This window comes from Lepidochelys kempii, chromosome 5, assembly GCF_965140285.1.
Source record: "Lepidochelys kempii isolate rLepKem1 chromosome 5, rLepKem1.hap1, whole genome shotgun sequence".
Classification (NCBI taxonomy): Eukaryota; Metazoa; Chordata; order Testudines; family Cheloniidae; genus Lepidochelys; species Lepidochelys kempii.
Window position 1 is genome coordinate 124,557,987 of NC_136384.1, and position 14,222 is coordinate 124,572,208.

At 51.1% G+C, this 14,222-nt stretch overlaps 1 protein-coding gene across 1 annotated transcript; it reads left to right on the forward strand.

Moving 5' to 3' along the window:
- The first annotated feature begins 1,447 nt into the window (after positions 1-1,447).
- LOC140911975 (perilipin-3) lies at positions 1,448-12,533 on the forward strand. Its single transcript, XM_073346133.2, has 7 exons — positions 1,448-1,501; positions 2,138-2,333; positions 3,045-3,127; positions 3,233-3,518; positions 4,234-4,424; positions 10,858-10,986; positions 12,171-12,533. The coding sequence occupies exons 1-7, from the start codon at positions 1,448-1,450 to the stop codon at positions 12,531-12,533; spliced, it is 1,302 nt and encodes a 433-aa protein (XP_073202234.2).
- The last annotated feature ends 1,689 nt before the right edge of the window (positions 12,534-14,222 follow it).

Genomic DNA, 14,222 nt, shown 5'->3' on the forward strand with positions numbered 1-14,222 from the left:
CTGAGCCTGGGGTTCCACGTATTGAACTGACCCTTATATTGGAACTGCTAACTGCACTCAGTCTTTAACCCCTTATTGCCCAGTGTGGGGCTACCTAACTCTCTTTGAGCAATCAGCACTCTCCTCTCTTAGATTGTTTTAGTGAGAAAAAACCTTCTACACTGAAAATGTTACCAGGGAAATGGAGCATAAAGGCACTCTTCAGAGAGACCAACTGGAGCCAAAACTGGCAACTCCGAAACCCTGTAACTTTTCAGAGGCTCACAGCCCTCACTGGGTAAAGTAGGGAATGCAGCTGTGTGATTGGTCTCCTGAGCTGTCTGTCAAGTGTGTCCAGCCCCATGATGACATCATCACAGGAATATAATGGCTGAGGGGGGTAGATCCCACTACTGGCAAAGGATTAGTAGTGTAGAAGTTTGGTAAGATGTGTGGTTAAACTCTGTGCTATGTTCCCGTCCCCTAAGGGAAATGCTTCCTAGTCGTAGCTTTCTAGTTCGTGGTCTCACACTTGCCTCTAGGAGTGATGGTGTCAATTTACCTGAACTGGAATCTGTGTTTCTTCACCAGACTAGTCTCTAACTGACAGTAGAAAATATTTGTATTTTTACCAGCTAAATTGGCTTTAAAATAACCAGCCTCCCATAGTGGGAATCTCCTATGTAGACTCAGAGATATTAAGGTCATAAGGGACCATTATGATCATCTCCTATGTAATTCAGTATCCAGGAAGACTCCTACACTACTCACTCAAGAGGTCCCTGAAGGCTCCCCAGTAGTACCTTCTCAATTCAGTGTTCTGTGTGTGTAGTCAATGGCTACTACCTTCAGCAGGATAACTTCAGTCAGTGATTGTACTCTGGGAGAAATGGAATTAGTCCTGGTATTATCTGGGAAAAGACTAAATTAGGAGGGTGCCTCTGATGAGCTGTGCAGGTGTCCTGGTGCTCCCCTTGAGAGGCATTGTTGGGTGTCGAAGTCTGAGGAGAAGCTTTGGGAGTGTGTAACGCCAAAAGACCCTGGTGATTGGCAGGATCAAACCTGGGACCTCTGCAGCTAAACGCATGAGCCTCTACTGCATGAGCCAAAAGCCAAAAGGTTCTTAGTGAAGACTGTAAAGCCGATGTGTTAATCTCTGCCTCTCTAACTGGTCCTGGTGCCACGAGATGGGACAGAAGAACACACCCACAAGGTGTGTGGATTACAAGTGCATCCCTGGGCTTGAGGAACTGGCTGTCTCTGAGCCTGCCTTAGATCAAAGGTTTAAGGCCCTGGCCTGTTCTCCATAGAGAGAGACTTACTGCAGGGGGACAACCTGGTCTGGCTCTTAGAGAAAACAGACCGGGAGCAGCTCTCCTGGTGTTCGTACACAATATTGATTTCACTGTTTCCTGCTGTAGCCACTCAATATTCCTTTTTGGGTCTTGCAGGGACATCTCACTCCACCATGTCTGCTAAGGAAAATGAACCACAGGTGGAGATCCAGGCAGAGGAGCAACAGGTGGGTCCCTCCTGGGGAGGCAGGTGTGCTTGGCAGCTGGAAGGGCTGTTCTAGCTTGAATGTCTCCACTGCTGGAGACAGGGACTCGTAACCATAAAACTAGCTAAGGCTCCCAAGTTCTAGTTCTCAGATTGCCGTAGTCACTGCCCACAAGTGCCCCCTGAAGCCAGGAGGAGCATCGGCACTGGTGACCCTCTGTATGCTGTCTCCACTCGAACACCGGCAAATCCCGCTGATTATAATGCCCAATAGGGACATTGTACCGGGTGCTAGAGCGAGACATGGTTCCTGATCAGGAGAGACTGCACTTGGAAAGACAAAAGGTCTCTCCATTCCTGCTCTCACTGATGGAACGAGACCGTGACACAGTTCTGTTTTGTTGGTGGGTTTGCCAGGACGAAAGCAGCGTTCCTGAGACTTTGCTGAATATAGGCAGCTGTTCTAATGGGACCAGGTTTCTGGGTGTGTAACTAATGTCACACGCAGGCCACTGAACCCCTCCTGACAGGGACTGAAGACTGCCTAGTTCTGAGGACAGTCTCCTACAGAATCAGTAGTTGTGAGGGAAAGAGACAGGAGGGACACCTTGAGAAGCCAGGAGCTCTTCCTCAGCTGACTCCTCTTTCCCTCCCTCAGACTGCAGGGCACAGGGTGGCTGGCCTGCCCTTGGTCAGCTCTGCCTGTGAGATGGCTTCTGCCAGCTATGCTGCCACCAAAGAGACCCACCCAGCCATCAAAGCGATATGTGAGGTGGCAGAGACTGGGGTGAGGACCATCACCTCTGCTGCCATCACCGGGGCACGGCCCATCCTGGACCAGCTGGAGCCACAGCGTGAGTAAGGGAAAGGGAGACAGGAACGCTCTTGTGTGTGTTGCGAGGGAGGTGGGTCTGGGGGCAGGCTCAGCCTACAGTGGCTCTAGGCCCACTACTGAATTCGGCCTCCAACTGGCAGCAAACAGAATCCACGGACTCCCTTCTCCTGCTCCCTTGAACTCGGCTAGCTCCTAGACATGATCTGGCCAAGGCATTGGCCTTGTGCGGAGAGACTCTGAGGACTGCAGCACCTGCTGTTGGGGACTCTTGCTCAGGTACTGGTGCTGAGCTGGGCCAGCCTAGAGGCAGGCAGTGCCCAGGCACAATCCCTGGTGTGCATGGCTGGCCCAGTACCACACAGCCACATGCACTGTGTATGGCACCTAATGCCATGGAGCAATACCTGCTAGAGGGCACAGGAAGCAGCTCCAGTGCTGAAGGGATCTGAGCCCATTGCAGGCACTGGAGACTCCATCCACCCCCAGCTTCTCCAGAGGGTTTCAGAACAGATGACTGGCAGCCCGATCTCCTGAGTGCTAAACCTGGCTCTGAAACAGACTGGCTCCATAGCCTTGGGCAACTTGCCCAACCCCTCTTCCTTGGCTTTCCCATCAGTAACCTGGGGACACTTGCTTAGGAACACCAGTCCTCCAATGTACACAGATTAGCAGCCCCACAAGATCTGTGCACATGAAGGAATTAAGGGAACGAGTTCTGTGGTTGTTTCAGTTGCAGCAGCTAATGAATATGCCTGTCGGGGTCTGGACAGACTGGAGGAGCAGCTGCCCATCCTGCAGCAGCTGATTGAGAAGGTAACCACACGAGTGTCACAACTGGTCCTGGAGCAGGGTGAGGCTGTGGGCCCTTCACTTCTGCTAGGTGTTCAGTGACCTCTCTTCTGACCCCTTTTCCTCTAGGTGGCTTTGGATGCCCAAGATCTCGTGCGTGCCACAATGGTGGGTGCCAAGGATGCAGTCTGCAGCACGGTCACTGAGGCCAAGGATGCAGTGACCAGCATGGTAGGCGTGGCCCAAGGGGCTGTCCATGAGAGCATGGAGGTGACCAAATCTGCCGTGACCAGCAGCATGAGCACAGTGATGGGCTCCCGCATGGGGCAGATGGCTGCGAGTGGCATAGACACAGCATTGGGGAAATCTGAGCAGCTGGTGGACTACTACCTCCCCATGACGGAGGAGGAGCTCGGTAAGATCCCCTCTGCTGAATACAAACCAATGTGACCCTGGTGTCTTCAGGCACGGCTTGGATTCACAGCTGTTCAGTGTTCACGCCTGAGCTGCCAAAAGAGCCACCTCTCCTTCAGGCTAGCTTGCAACCTAGCTTGGCTCCTAGCCCTCCCTTAGTTGCTTCATGCTGGGCCCTCCGCTCGCCCTGTCTGATGCTGCTCCCTGTGCAGCTACCCGCTGCCTTACTGGTCAGTGCTGCAGGGCACCCAAATGTGTCCTGGGAAAGATTGCATCGGTCACAAGCTTTGGGAGGGCTGAACGCATCCCTGCCTTGTATCCTGGCTCTGCCAACCGGTGGTACAAGTAGATTTTAATTCTTACCAGTACGGCAACTCATGGGAGGGACCCAAAAGCGGGGGGGAGGCACGTGACACCCCCCCCCAAATGACCCCACCCTGTCTTGTGCAGGGGGATCTACAGACTCCAGACAGGAGATGCAACTACATGGAAGGGTTGGTGGGGGGCCAGCTGGGGGCGGTACAGACACACCGGAGGAGGTGCCAGCATTCTGCTCCTTTCGCTGCTGCGGTTCCTGAGAGCCCTGCGGTTTTCAGTGGCTACCGAACGTCATTCCAGTACGTCATCCCAGCAACAAATGTCTTAATGGCGCGGCGTACCTGACCTTACTGCCTTACTTGCACCACTGCTGCCAACTGACGCCTTCCCCCTTCCAGCTGAGCTTGCCACAACTCCCCTGGAGGGGCCTGGAGAGGCTCCCGCAGAGCAGCGGAGTTACTACGTGCGTCTGGGTTCCCTGTCGAGCACGCTGCGCCAGCGAGCCTACCAGCACGCCCTGGGCAAGATGAGACAAGCCAGGCAGCGCACCCTGGAGGCCCTCTCCCAGCTCCAGCAAATCATTGACTTGGTAGGAACACGACCCCTCTCCCCTGCCCTGTAGCTGCTGTGGGTCACGGTCTGTCATAAATGTAAAGGGAAGGGTAAACCACTTTAAAATCCCTCCCGGTCAGAGGAAAAGTTCTCTCACCTGTAAAGGGTTAAGAAGCTAAAGGTAACCTTGCTGGCACCTGACCTAAATGACGAATGAGGAGACAAGATACTCTCAAAAGCTGGGAGGAGGGAAAAAACCAAGGGTCTCTGTCTGTCTATATGCTGCTTTTGCAGGGAACAGAACAGGAATGGAGTCTTAGAACGTTTAGTAAGTTATCTAGCTAGGTATGTGTTAGATTATGATTTCTTTAAATGGCTAAGAAAAGATTTGTGCTGGCTACAATGACTATCCCAGTCTGTGTGTCTTTTTTGTAACTTAAGGTTTTGCCTAGAGGGATTCTCTGTTTTGAATCTAATTACCCTGTAAGGTATCTACCATCCTGATTTTACAGAGGTGATTATTCCTTTACTTCTATTAAGTCGTCTAGTAAGAAAACTGAATGCTTTTTCTTTGCCCTAAGATCCAAGGGTTTGGGTCTGAGGTCACCTATGCAAATTAGTGAGGATTTTTAACAAACCTTCCCCAGGAAGTGGGATGCAAGGGTTGGGAGGGTTTTTGGGAGGAAAGACATGTCCAAACTACGTTTCCCAGTAAACCCAGTTAGAGTTTGGTGGTGGCAGTGGACATTCCAAGGGCAAAGGGTAAAATTAATTTGTACCTTGGGGAAGTTTTAACCTAAGCTGGTGAAAGTAAGCTTAGGAGGTTTTTCATGCAGGTCCCCATATCTGTACCCTAGAGTTCAGAGTCGGGGAGGAACCTTGACACGGTCTCTGCAGCCTCCCATGCTCAGTGCCATTGGCACTGTTTGTTCCTGGGCCCAGCTGCATAGCTAGTGTGGGGCCTCCTTGCTGAGGCCACAGTTCTGCTTTGGCAGATGGTGGACTGAGGTCAGGTCTTCCTTCTGCAGAACCTGAATGTCATTTCCCAGGCACACTTCCCCAGAACCATGTAGTACCAGTTACAGGGTGGCATCACTAGTCATGCAGGACTGCATCCCTTGCAGGGCTAGTCTGCTTCTCTCAGGACATACATACAGCTGTCTTCCTCTATACACAGGAAGTGCTCCTGAGCTTGATCTTTTCCCTAGCTTTGTAATGTGTAAAACTAGGGTTTAATGTTACAATAAACCGCAACTGCATTCAAATTGCTGTTTGCTTAATGTGATTCCCTCCCTGGCTCATGCTCTGTACGAACATATACTGTACAGGTGACCCCATTCCCCCTCTTCTTCACACACCCCCACAACCCCTTTTTCTCTGGCAGGGTTCCAGAATGGCTGAGCTCATCTCCTGCGTGAAGGCATCTCTTCAGGTGCCTCCATTTGACACTCTTCCATTGAGACTTTTCTCAAGTAGAAGGAGGCAACAGCCCATTGAGAACACTCGTCTGGCTTCCAGTGGGTAGCAAGATAACATTACAGACTCTGAGACCAACTAACAGAGGGAAAGACCCAGGTTGAGAGGGCACTATGGCCTTGAGAGGAAATGGGGTGTGTGGAGAACTGAGAGCCTACTACTGGTAATGAGCAAAGTTAAAAGGGCCACATACAGTGGTGGGACAGTGCCAGGCCTTGCCTCAAGTGCAGTGCAAGAAGCTCAACACGTTGGAAGTGTCTAGGAAAAGAGATGGTGAATTGACAACTCCAGGCAACTGGGATTTATCAAAGCACACACAGGGAGACTAGTGGCAAGAAATAGAGCAGCAGATAGTCATGCTGAAGCATGGACATCAGCCAGCCTGCATCCTTCCTCCCTGCCATTAGCCAAGCACCTGCCTAACCTTTCCTACTGCTTAGTATTGGCCTGGCTAGGTTTACAACACTACAGTCACGTGGCTCAGGGTTGTGGGAGATCCATAGTAGGACCAGTGCTGGGCTTGTAATGCATTTTCCTGAGAGCTTCTGTCTGTGCTTGAAGTCACAAGTGCCTAGTGTCATCTAGGCAGCTCCATCACTGTTGCTTATCCTAACTTGGGCTTCAGCTATTAAAAAGCTTCAGGCAAGGAAATGTCTCCCGGGTTCAGCACTGCAACAGCACCATGACCAGGAGTGGGTGTGTAGCTCTCAAAGATGGAGACTAGTAATCAAAGTGGTGATGTAAGCAGCTCCCGTGGCTGGTTTATTCCTGATCTCATTGGAAAGGGCCAAGCTTGTACTCCAATTGACTGGGGATACCAAGCTCTTCATAGAATATCAGGGTTGGAAGGGACCTTAGGAGGTCATCTAGTCCAACCCCCTCCTCAAAGCAGGACCAATCCCCAACTAAATCATCCCAGCCAGGGCTTTGTCAAGCCTGACCTTAAAAACTTCAAAGGAAGGAGGTTCCACCACCTCCCTAGGTAACCCATTCCAGTGCTTCACCACTCTCCTAGTAAAAAGTTTTTCCTAATATCCAACCTAAACCTCGCTCACTGCAGCTTGAGACCACTGATCCTTGTTCTGTCATCTGCTACCACTGAGAGCAGTCTAGATCCATCCTCTTTGGAACCCCCTTTCAGGTAGTTGAAAGCTGCTATCAAATCCCCCCTCATTCTTCTCTTCTGCAGTCTAAATAATTCCAGTTCCCTAAGCCTCTCCTCATAATTTCATGTGTTCCAGTCCCCTAATCACTTTTGTTGCCCTCTGCTGGATGCTTTCCAATTTTTTCTCCTTCTTGTAATGTGGGGCCCAAAACTGGACACACTACTCCAGATGAGGTCTCACCAATGTCAAATAGAGGGGAACAATCACATCTCTCAATCTGCTGGTAATGCCCCTACTTATACAGCCCAAAATGCCATTGGCCTTCTTGGCAACAAGGGCACACTGCTGACTCCTAGGTCCTAGCTTCTTGTCCACTGTAACCCTTAGGTCCTTTTTTGCAGGAAAATCAGAAACTTCCTAACTGACAGGGAGCAATTACTGAAGCTAATCTGCCTGTGGAACTGGAGGTGTGTTCCTAAACCCTGCTGTGTTATGGATTAAAAATGGCTCCTCCAGCAAACTCATGGGGAAGAGTGAGTAAAAGCACTAGTGAGGTGGAGCCCTGCTGGAGTGAGTAAAGGTCTTAGCCTTCTCCTTTTAGGGATATGGAAGAGTAAGTGCAGACTGCAGGAGTACTGGTCAGCTAATCTGACTTCTGTGTTCAAGCCCCGTGAAGCTCTTTGCTATTTAGTCCATGTCTAATAAAATGTGTGAGGTCAATGAGTGGATTTCACATCAGCAGATATTTGCTTCAAACTTGGAAAGAAGCTGAATTTTCTTTACACCATGAAGAGCATTGCAGCTTACATTTCCCCAGCACAGTCCCTACAGCTAATCTTTCCATATGGAAGGGGTGGTTCTAACACATCCTCAAGCCAGGGTCAGACGTAAGATACCCCATCGAAAATGTTGCTGGACTAGTCTTAAGTTATACAAAGCAAATGCAGTAACTGACTAACCCACCGGATGCAGTATTTATGGCACAAGGAGCAGTGAGTTATTTCAGCAAACCCCAGCATGATTCACCCATGGGCTCAAGTGTTTAATCCAAAGGCCTGTTGGAGGATCCAAGGTGTGAGCATAGAGATCACACCAGTTACACCCCCAATGGTCTGAATATTAGAAGGAAGAATGGGAAAAGGAAAGAGATGCTTCCTGCCCCCAGCTGGCTTTCTCTCCTGGGTGGCACCCTCTGGATAATGAGTGATTGTAGCTGTAGATCCCAGGTAGGAAGACTTGTAGTGTGCTCTGAATGTGGTTGGGCTTGTTGCTTCTGCTGGCTGCGTATGTGGGAGGGCTATGGATGGGAAGGTGGTTTCTAAGCCCTGAGCATGCAATGGTCTCTCTGTGCTGGTGTTACTTGCACCTGTGCAGAGCCCTCTGGAACCCAGCTACTCTTCCCAACTGCCTGTTGAAGTTACTGGGGGTCTGAGTAAATGCAGGGGCTGGTTTGTGCAGGGCTCATTGTAGAATCAGGGCCTAACACTGCCCCACTCTGACCTTTGCAGCCACTGAAGCTGAAGGTCGTGTGGCTGGATGGAGGCCCACTCACATCCCTCTGTGGGACAGACACATGAGTGTGAACATCTAGGCTTGCTTTAAAGGAGTGAGGTGAGCACCTGCCTCAGCCCCAGGCCTCCGTCTCTCTCCTCAGCTGCTCCAGGCATTTGCACTCCCTGCTTTGATTTTACTCCCAGTGTGAAGGGCGATGGGGAGGTTAAGGGAAGAAGTTATGTCTGGTGTGATCTGCTGTCACTCCGGCTGGGAAGGGCCTTGGCACTGGAGTAACTAGGCCAGGAATGATAATGGGAAGAGGGCAGAGCCGAGCATAGTGGCTATGACTGACCCCCCAAACTTTTCCCTGAGCTTGTTTCCCCACTCTGTCCTTCCCTGTGGCTGTGTCATCCCCATCATTTCCCAAATGCTCCCCTGATACCGCCTGCGCCTGGGGGTTCCCTGCATTGAACTGACACTTATGTTAGACTGAGTGCAGTTAGTGGAGATGGGAAATGCTATGAACAGCAAAGGTAAAAGGTTCCCAGGAGAGTCTGCTGAGGAAATGCCTGTTGCTGGTACAGTGCTCGTGATGGCATCAAGCATATAAGAGCCAGCCACCAAACCATGGCAGAGAGATTGTCAAACATTTCACAGGGCTCCCAGGAGAAAGCAAAACTCAGGTAACGATGGAGTTGTTAGTCTGATTTATTGTGTATGAATGGTACTGGGGTAAGGGCCAAAGGCCTCCCCCGGGACTGGAGCCCCACTCCGCTGAGCACTACACAAAGCGCTCGCCCGCTGGGAGAAATACCGCACAGCATGAGCCAGCCCTGGGACAGAGAACGCACCCAGCCTCTGCCAGAGTGGACGGGGAAGCAAACAGCTGCAGCAACCACCCTGCTGCCCACTGACCTGAACGACTGAATTGAAGCATGCCAAGGAGCTGGGGTGGAATTCCCTGGCTAATGGGCACTTCCAAAGTGAGGGTGATATTCATTGGCAGCTTGGTGGGCCTGATGCAGGCATCTCACCTTGTCTATGCCGGGGGGATACTAAAGACGTTAGCCCCCCCAGCCTGCTCCAGGAGCAGCCTGGGTCCTCTCTCGGCTGACTGCAGAGGCGTATTACGCTGCTCGGACAGCACTGGGAGCCAGAGGGTTTCCGAAGGAGAAGTGTCCACATGCAATGTGTGAGGATGTCCTTAGTGATATAGACATACCATCCCAGGGGTAACCCCGCGGTCCCGATCCTACACTAGCTCTGTGCTGCTGTGACCCAGAGCCCCTGGGGTGGAGTTGCCCTGAAGCCCGTGCTCCCTTCCTGAGGTCAGCAGATCTGCACACCGGCAGGGCCTGCCCATGGGCAGTCAGGTGCTGGATGTGGCGTACCCTAGGAAATGTCCCCTCAGCACTCCACAGGCATCCCATCACCCTCTACGCGAGGGGTGGCCAACCTGAGCCTGAGAAGGAGCCAGAATTTACCAACGTACATCGCCAAAGAGCCCCAGTAATACGCTAGCAGCCCCCCCATCAGTCCTCCCCTCCCCCGCTCCCAGCACCTCCCACCCAGCAGCAGCCCCGCTGATCAGCACCTCCCACTTCTTCCCCACACTGCCTGATCAGCTGTTTAGTGGCATGCAGGAGGTTCTGGCTGGGGATTGGGAGGAGCGAGGGCACAGCAGGCTCAAAGGAGGGGGCGGGAAGGGGTGGAGTGGGGGCAGGGCCTGGGGCAGAGCCGGGGTTGAGCAGTGAGCACCCCCCGGCCCATTGGAAAGTTGGCCTCTGTAGCTCCAGCCCCGGAGCCGGTGCCTATACAAGGAGCTGCCTATTAACTTCTGAAGAGCCGCACGGGGCTCCGGAGTCAGAGGTTGGCCACCCCTGGTCTACAGGAACCCAGGAGAACTCGGTGCTGGGGAACCAGCTTCCCCTGTCTCAGATATCTTCGCAGTGGTCAAGGCCCCTGCCTGGAACAGCTGGGACGCTATATAAGCAAACACCCCCCTATGTCAATTGTAACACTGCCATTTTCCAAGGCAACAAGCTCCACCCCGATTCCAGACCTCAATGGTCAGGGTAGAGTACACCTTCCTGATTGCTTTGATGAGCTGTCTGCACACAACTATAGCTCAAAGCCCAGCTGAGTGCCATGTAGTCCTGGGTGCATGACACCTGCATCCATGGAAGTGGGTGTACTGTGACACTGGTATTTGGTGGCTGCAGAAGTCAACAGCTCCCTTCCAGGTGAAGGGTCTCCAGCCTAGTGGTATCACAAGTGTGGCACTGTCTGCTTCACTCAGCTTCTGCTGCTCCCCTGTACACACTGGGAGCAATACTGGGAGGAGCTCTTGTTCTCTGCTGTCCTACATAGTGACTGAACCCCTGTATCCTCTAGATAGACCATGTCAAGCAGGCCATGAGTCAGAAGGTTCATGATGGGCAGGAGAAGCTGCAGCAGATGTGGCTGGAGTGGCACAAGGGCCAGCTGGGAGGCAGTGAGGATGACCGCTCACCACAGCCAGAGGTATCTGATGGGGTTGGAACCACAGCTCCCAAACAGCTCAGCTGGGGTGGCCTTTCTCACCTTGCTCTGCTGATACACAGCCTGACTCTCCAGGAACTGTTATCACCCAACACAACAGCAGGTGGCTCCACACACCCAACTGAGTTACCTGAGTACTTTTATCTAAGCCACTCATGGACAAACAGGAGGCCTTCAGCCAATTTCCTAACTCCCCTGCCTTGCACCCCTACTGCAGCAAAAACCCAGAATTATACCATCTTATGCTGCACAGGGATCTGTAAAACATAAGTTCATTAATAGTTTGCTTCCCCCACCCCCCTTGATGTAGGGAAGACATGTAACAGCCTCTGTTTAGAGCTAGGATTCCCAAACACTTCACTTAAAGACACACTGGTTAAGATAAAACATAAACCAAGTTTAACTACAGAAAGATAGACTTCAAGCAATTAGAAGTGATAGCAAGCAGATTACTTGGCAAATAAAGGCAAACTAAGCCTAATATACTAGATATGGTTTGAATTAGCAATATCTCACCCTGGTTGATATGAGCAGTCCACCAAGCTTCCATATACATAGGCTAGAAATCCATTCTGGCCCCAGGCTAAACTTCCCCCAGTTTAGTCTCTGCCCCTCAGGGGGGTTCCAGGAGACCTCTTGTGTGGGGGAGTGAGGCCAAGAGATATCTTTCAACATAGGTTGGAACAAAGGGTTCCTGGCAAGTTTCCAGCCCAGCTTGTGGGGAAAAATATGGTGTCATGCCCTTGCGTGCCTTGCTGAGTCATAGCAGCCATGACTCATAGCCTAAGCTCTTCCATGGGCCATTGTCTTTGTTGAAGGGCCATCAGCACTGTAGCTTCTTTATTGTTGTACCTCAAAAGCTGCTTGTGGGTGTTTTCAACACCTTTAGTAACCCATACATAGCAAAACTTTTTAACTTCATATAAAACAATAGTGCACACCATCTGAGATATTAATGGTCAACAGATTAAGACTTTCAGAATGATACCTTACAAGGCATACTTCGTACAAAATGCCACATAACAGCACTGCTGTTGTGAATGTGGGGCGCAGTCACAGTGTCATTGTCCTCTTGCAAAGACTCAATGTGACAGTGCTGCACAGCATGTCATGACAGGAGTGAGCTTCACACACCTAGTCACTCTCCCTCCTATCTCTCTCTACAGGAGATGGTGGCCCAGGCTCTAGCCACTTCCCATAACCTCATCCTGCAGGTGTGGCCCACCTGCCATAGCCTCCTGCCCAACATCCAGGGTCTCCCTGCCACTCTCCAGGAGAAGGTCCAGCAAGCCTACCAGAACATTGGAGAAGGAAGTCTGGAGCTCTCCCATGTCCAGTCCCTCCAGGAGTTGTCTGAGGGTATCCTGACCCAGACTCGGGAGAAGTTGACCAAAGCCCAGGAGTCCCTGGATGAGCTGCTGGAATACGTGGTGCAGAACACACCTCTCACATGGATCGTGGGACCCTTCACTCCTGCTGAAGACTCTGCTGGTTCTCCCACTGGCTCTGCAGAGGAGGCCACAGCCTGAACATTTCATATCCATATCTGCTTCTCTTCTCCCACCCCACCATGCTGCAGTTGTTTGTGGTGAACAGCATGTCACAGGAATTATTGCAATAACTCATGGAATGGAGGCAAATCTTTTCACCTTGATGAGCCCATCTGCGCTGGGTTTGCGGTTCTAATACCTTAGTTTTGTCACCTCCCCACTATAAGTGATGGACAGAATAATTTCTCATGAGTAGCCAACTGTCTAGAACACCCACCTATTAAATGGGCCTTAGCTGGAAGCCTTCAGAAGGCATGTGTCTCATGGTGACTTGGCTTCTAAGACTGTTGATGGGTCCTACTGAGCTGGCTCTCGCTTCCTGCAAGCCCAACTTCCAGGCTGGAGAAAGGTGGGTCAGAGATGGGACCCCCACTACCTTGGGAATCCTGAGGTGTTGAGCACATGCTGGTTACAGGGGGCTGACTCCAGTCCACCTAGAGGTTCTAAGGTATCATTTGTCCAGTGTGAGGGCTTCACCTGGCCTTCCTTCAAACAGCATTCAACCAATACTGCTAGTTCAGTTATCGGTGTTCCTCCCACCTCTCTCATTCCTGTGCTGGGTTTCTCTAAGGTAACTGTAACTGAGCCTTGTTAATGGAAGTGCATAGGGGCTGGTAGATATAAAAGGTCTCTGCTGGTGACTAAGCACTTCTGTATGTTAACACAGCTAGCCTCTTCCACAATAAACACAAGCCACTTTCAGACAAGTCTCGTCCTTGTGTTCATCTGCAGATCTCTTCCTGTCTTGCTATCCCACCTTGAATATACCCTCTGACTGAGCCATGTCCTGGAGACCAGCTCTCCCTGACTAGGGCAGCCTGACTTTGGTTCCTTTGCTTACTTGCTGTCCTGGGCTGAACAGACTCAGAGTGCTAACAATGTCAGGAAATGCCATCTCCCACAGATGCTGTTCTGCCCCTCCACCCACTGAAGACAATGCAGGGTGGGGAGTATTGCTCAGTCCCTGGCCATGGGAATGATGCTCTGCCTTGGACCACTCAGATTTCTGGGGCTTGCCATTCTGCCTTCTCTTCCCCGTTTCTTAGCCTAACCAATTACATGTTGCCTTCCCTGAGTCCTGCCCCTCTACCTCTCTCATTGGCTTTATGGCCTGCCAAAGGAGATGCTTAAAGCCTTCATCAGAGAAGCTTTCTAAGTGTTTCTAGTCAGGTGGGGTTGGGGAACTTGATCTCATGCAGGATGATGCTAAAGAATCCTCACTGCTACAAGTACTGGTGTAAAATGTTCCCCTGAAAGGTCACTGTAGTCTCACCCTCAACAGTCACCACCTGCCCAGGAACCAGACCAGCTTGCAGACAATGCTCAGATAACTAGGTCCTTCCTTTGGTTTCTACTGCACTCAACATCCCTGCTTGGATTTCAAAGAAAGCAGAACTTGGCCCAGTATATTAACACAGCTAGAAAAGACACTTGAGAAATGACCCAAAGGAATTTGAGGGAACTCCTCTTCCCTTCTCTCAGAGTTGTCACTCTGACCAAAGTTACAGAATTTCCCTAGCTCAAGTATTAGGTGTCTTTGCTGTGGATGATCAAAGGGGGTCAGGGTGATTCCACTTGCAGCATTCCTTTTTCAGATTACAAGAATGCTATTTCAGAGTAACAGCCCTGTTAGTCTGTATTCGCTGTAGCTCACGAAAGCTTCTGCTC

What these genes read in the sequence shown, in the direction of transcription:
- LOC140911975 (XM_073346133.2), top strand. Translation starts at nt 1,448, where the DNA reads ATGTCTGCTAAGGAAAATGAACCACAGGTGGAGATCCAGGCAGAGGAG. An exon ending in TGCAGCAGCTGATTGAGAAG is followed by an intron (nt 3,128 to 3,232) that starts GTAACCACACGA and finishes CTTTTCCTCTAG; the next exon opens with GTGGCTTTGGATGCCCAAGA. An exon ending in CATGACGGAGGAGGAGCTCG is followed by an intron (nt 3,519 to 4,233) that starts GTAAGATCCCCT and finishes TCCCCCTTCCAG; the next exon opens with CTGAGCTTGCCACAACTCCC.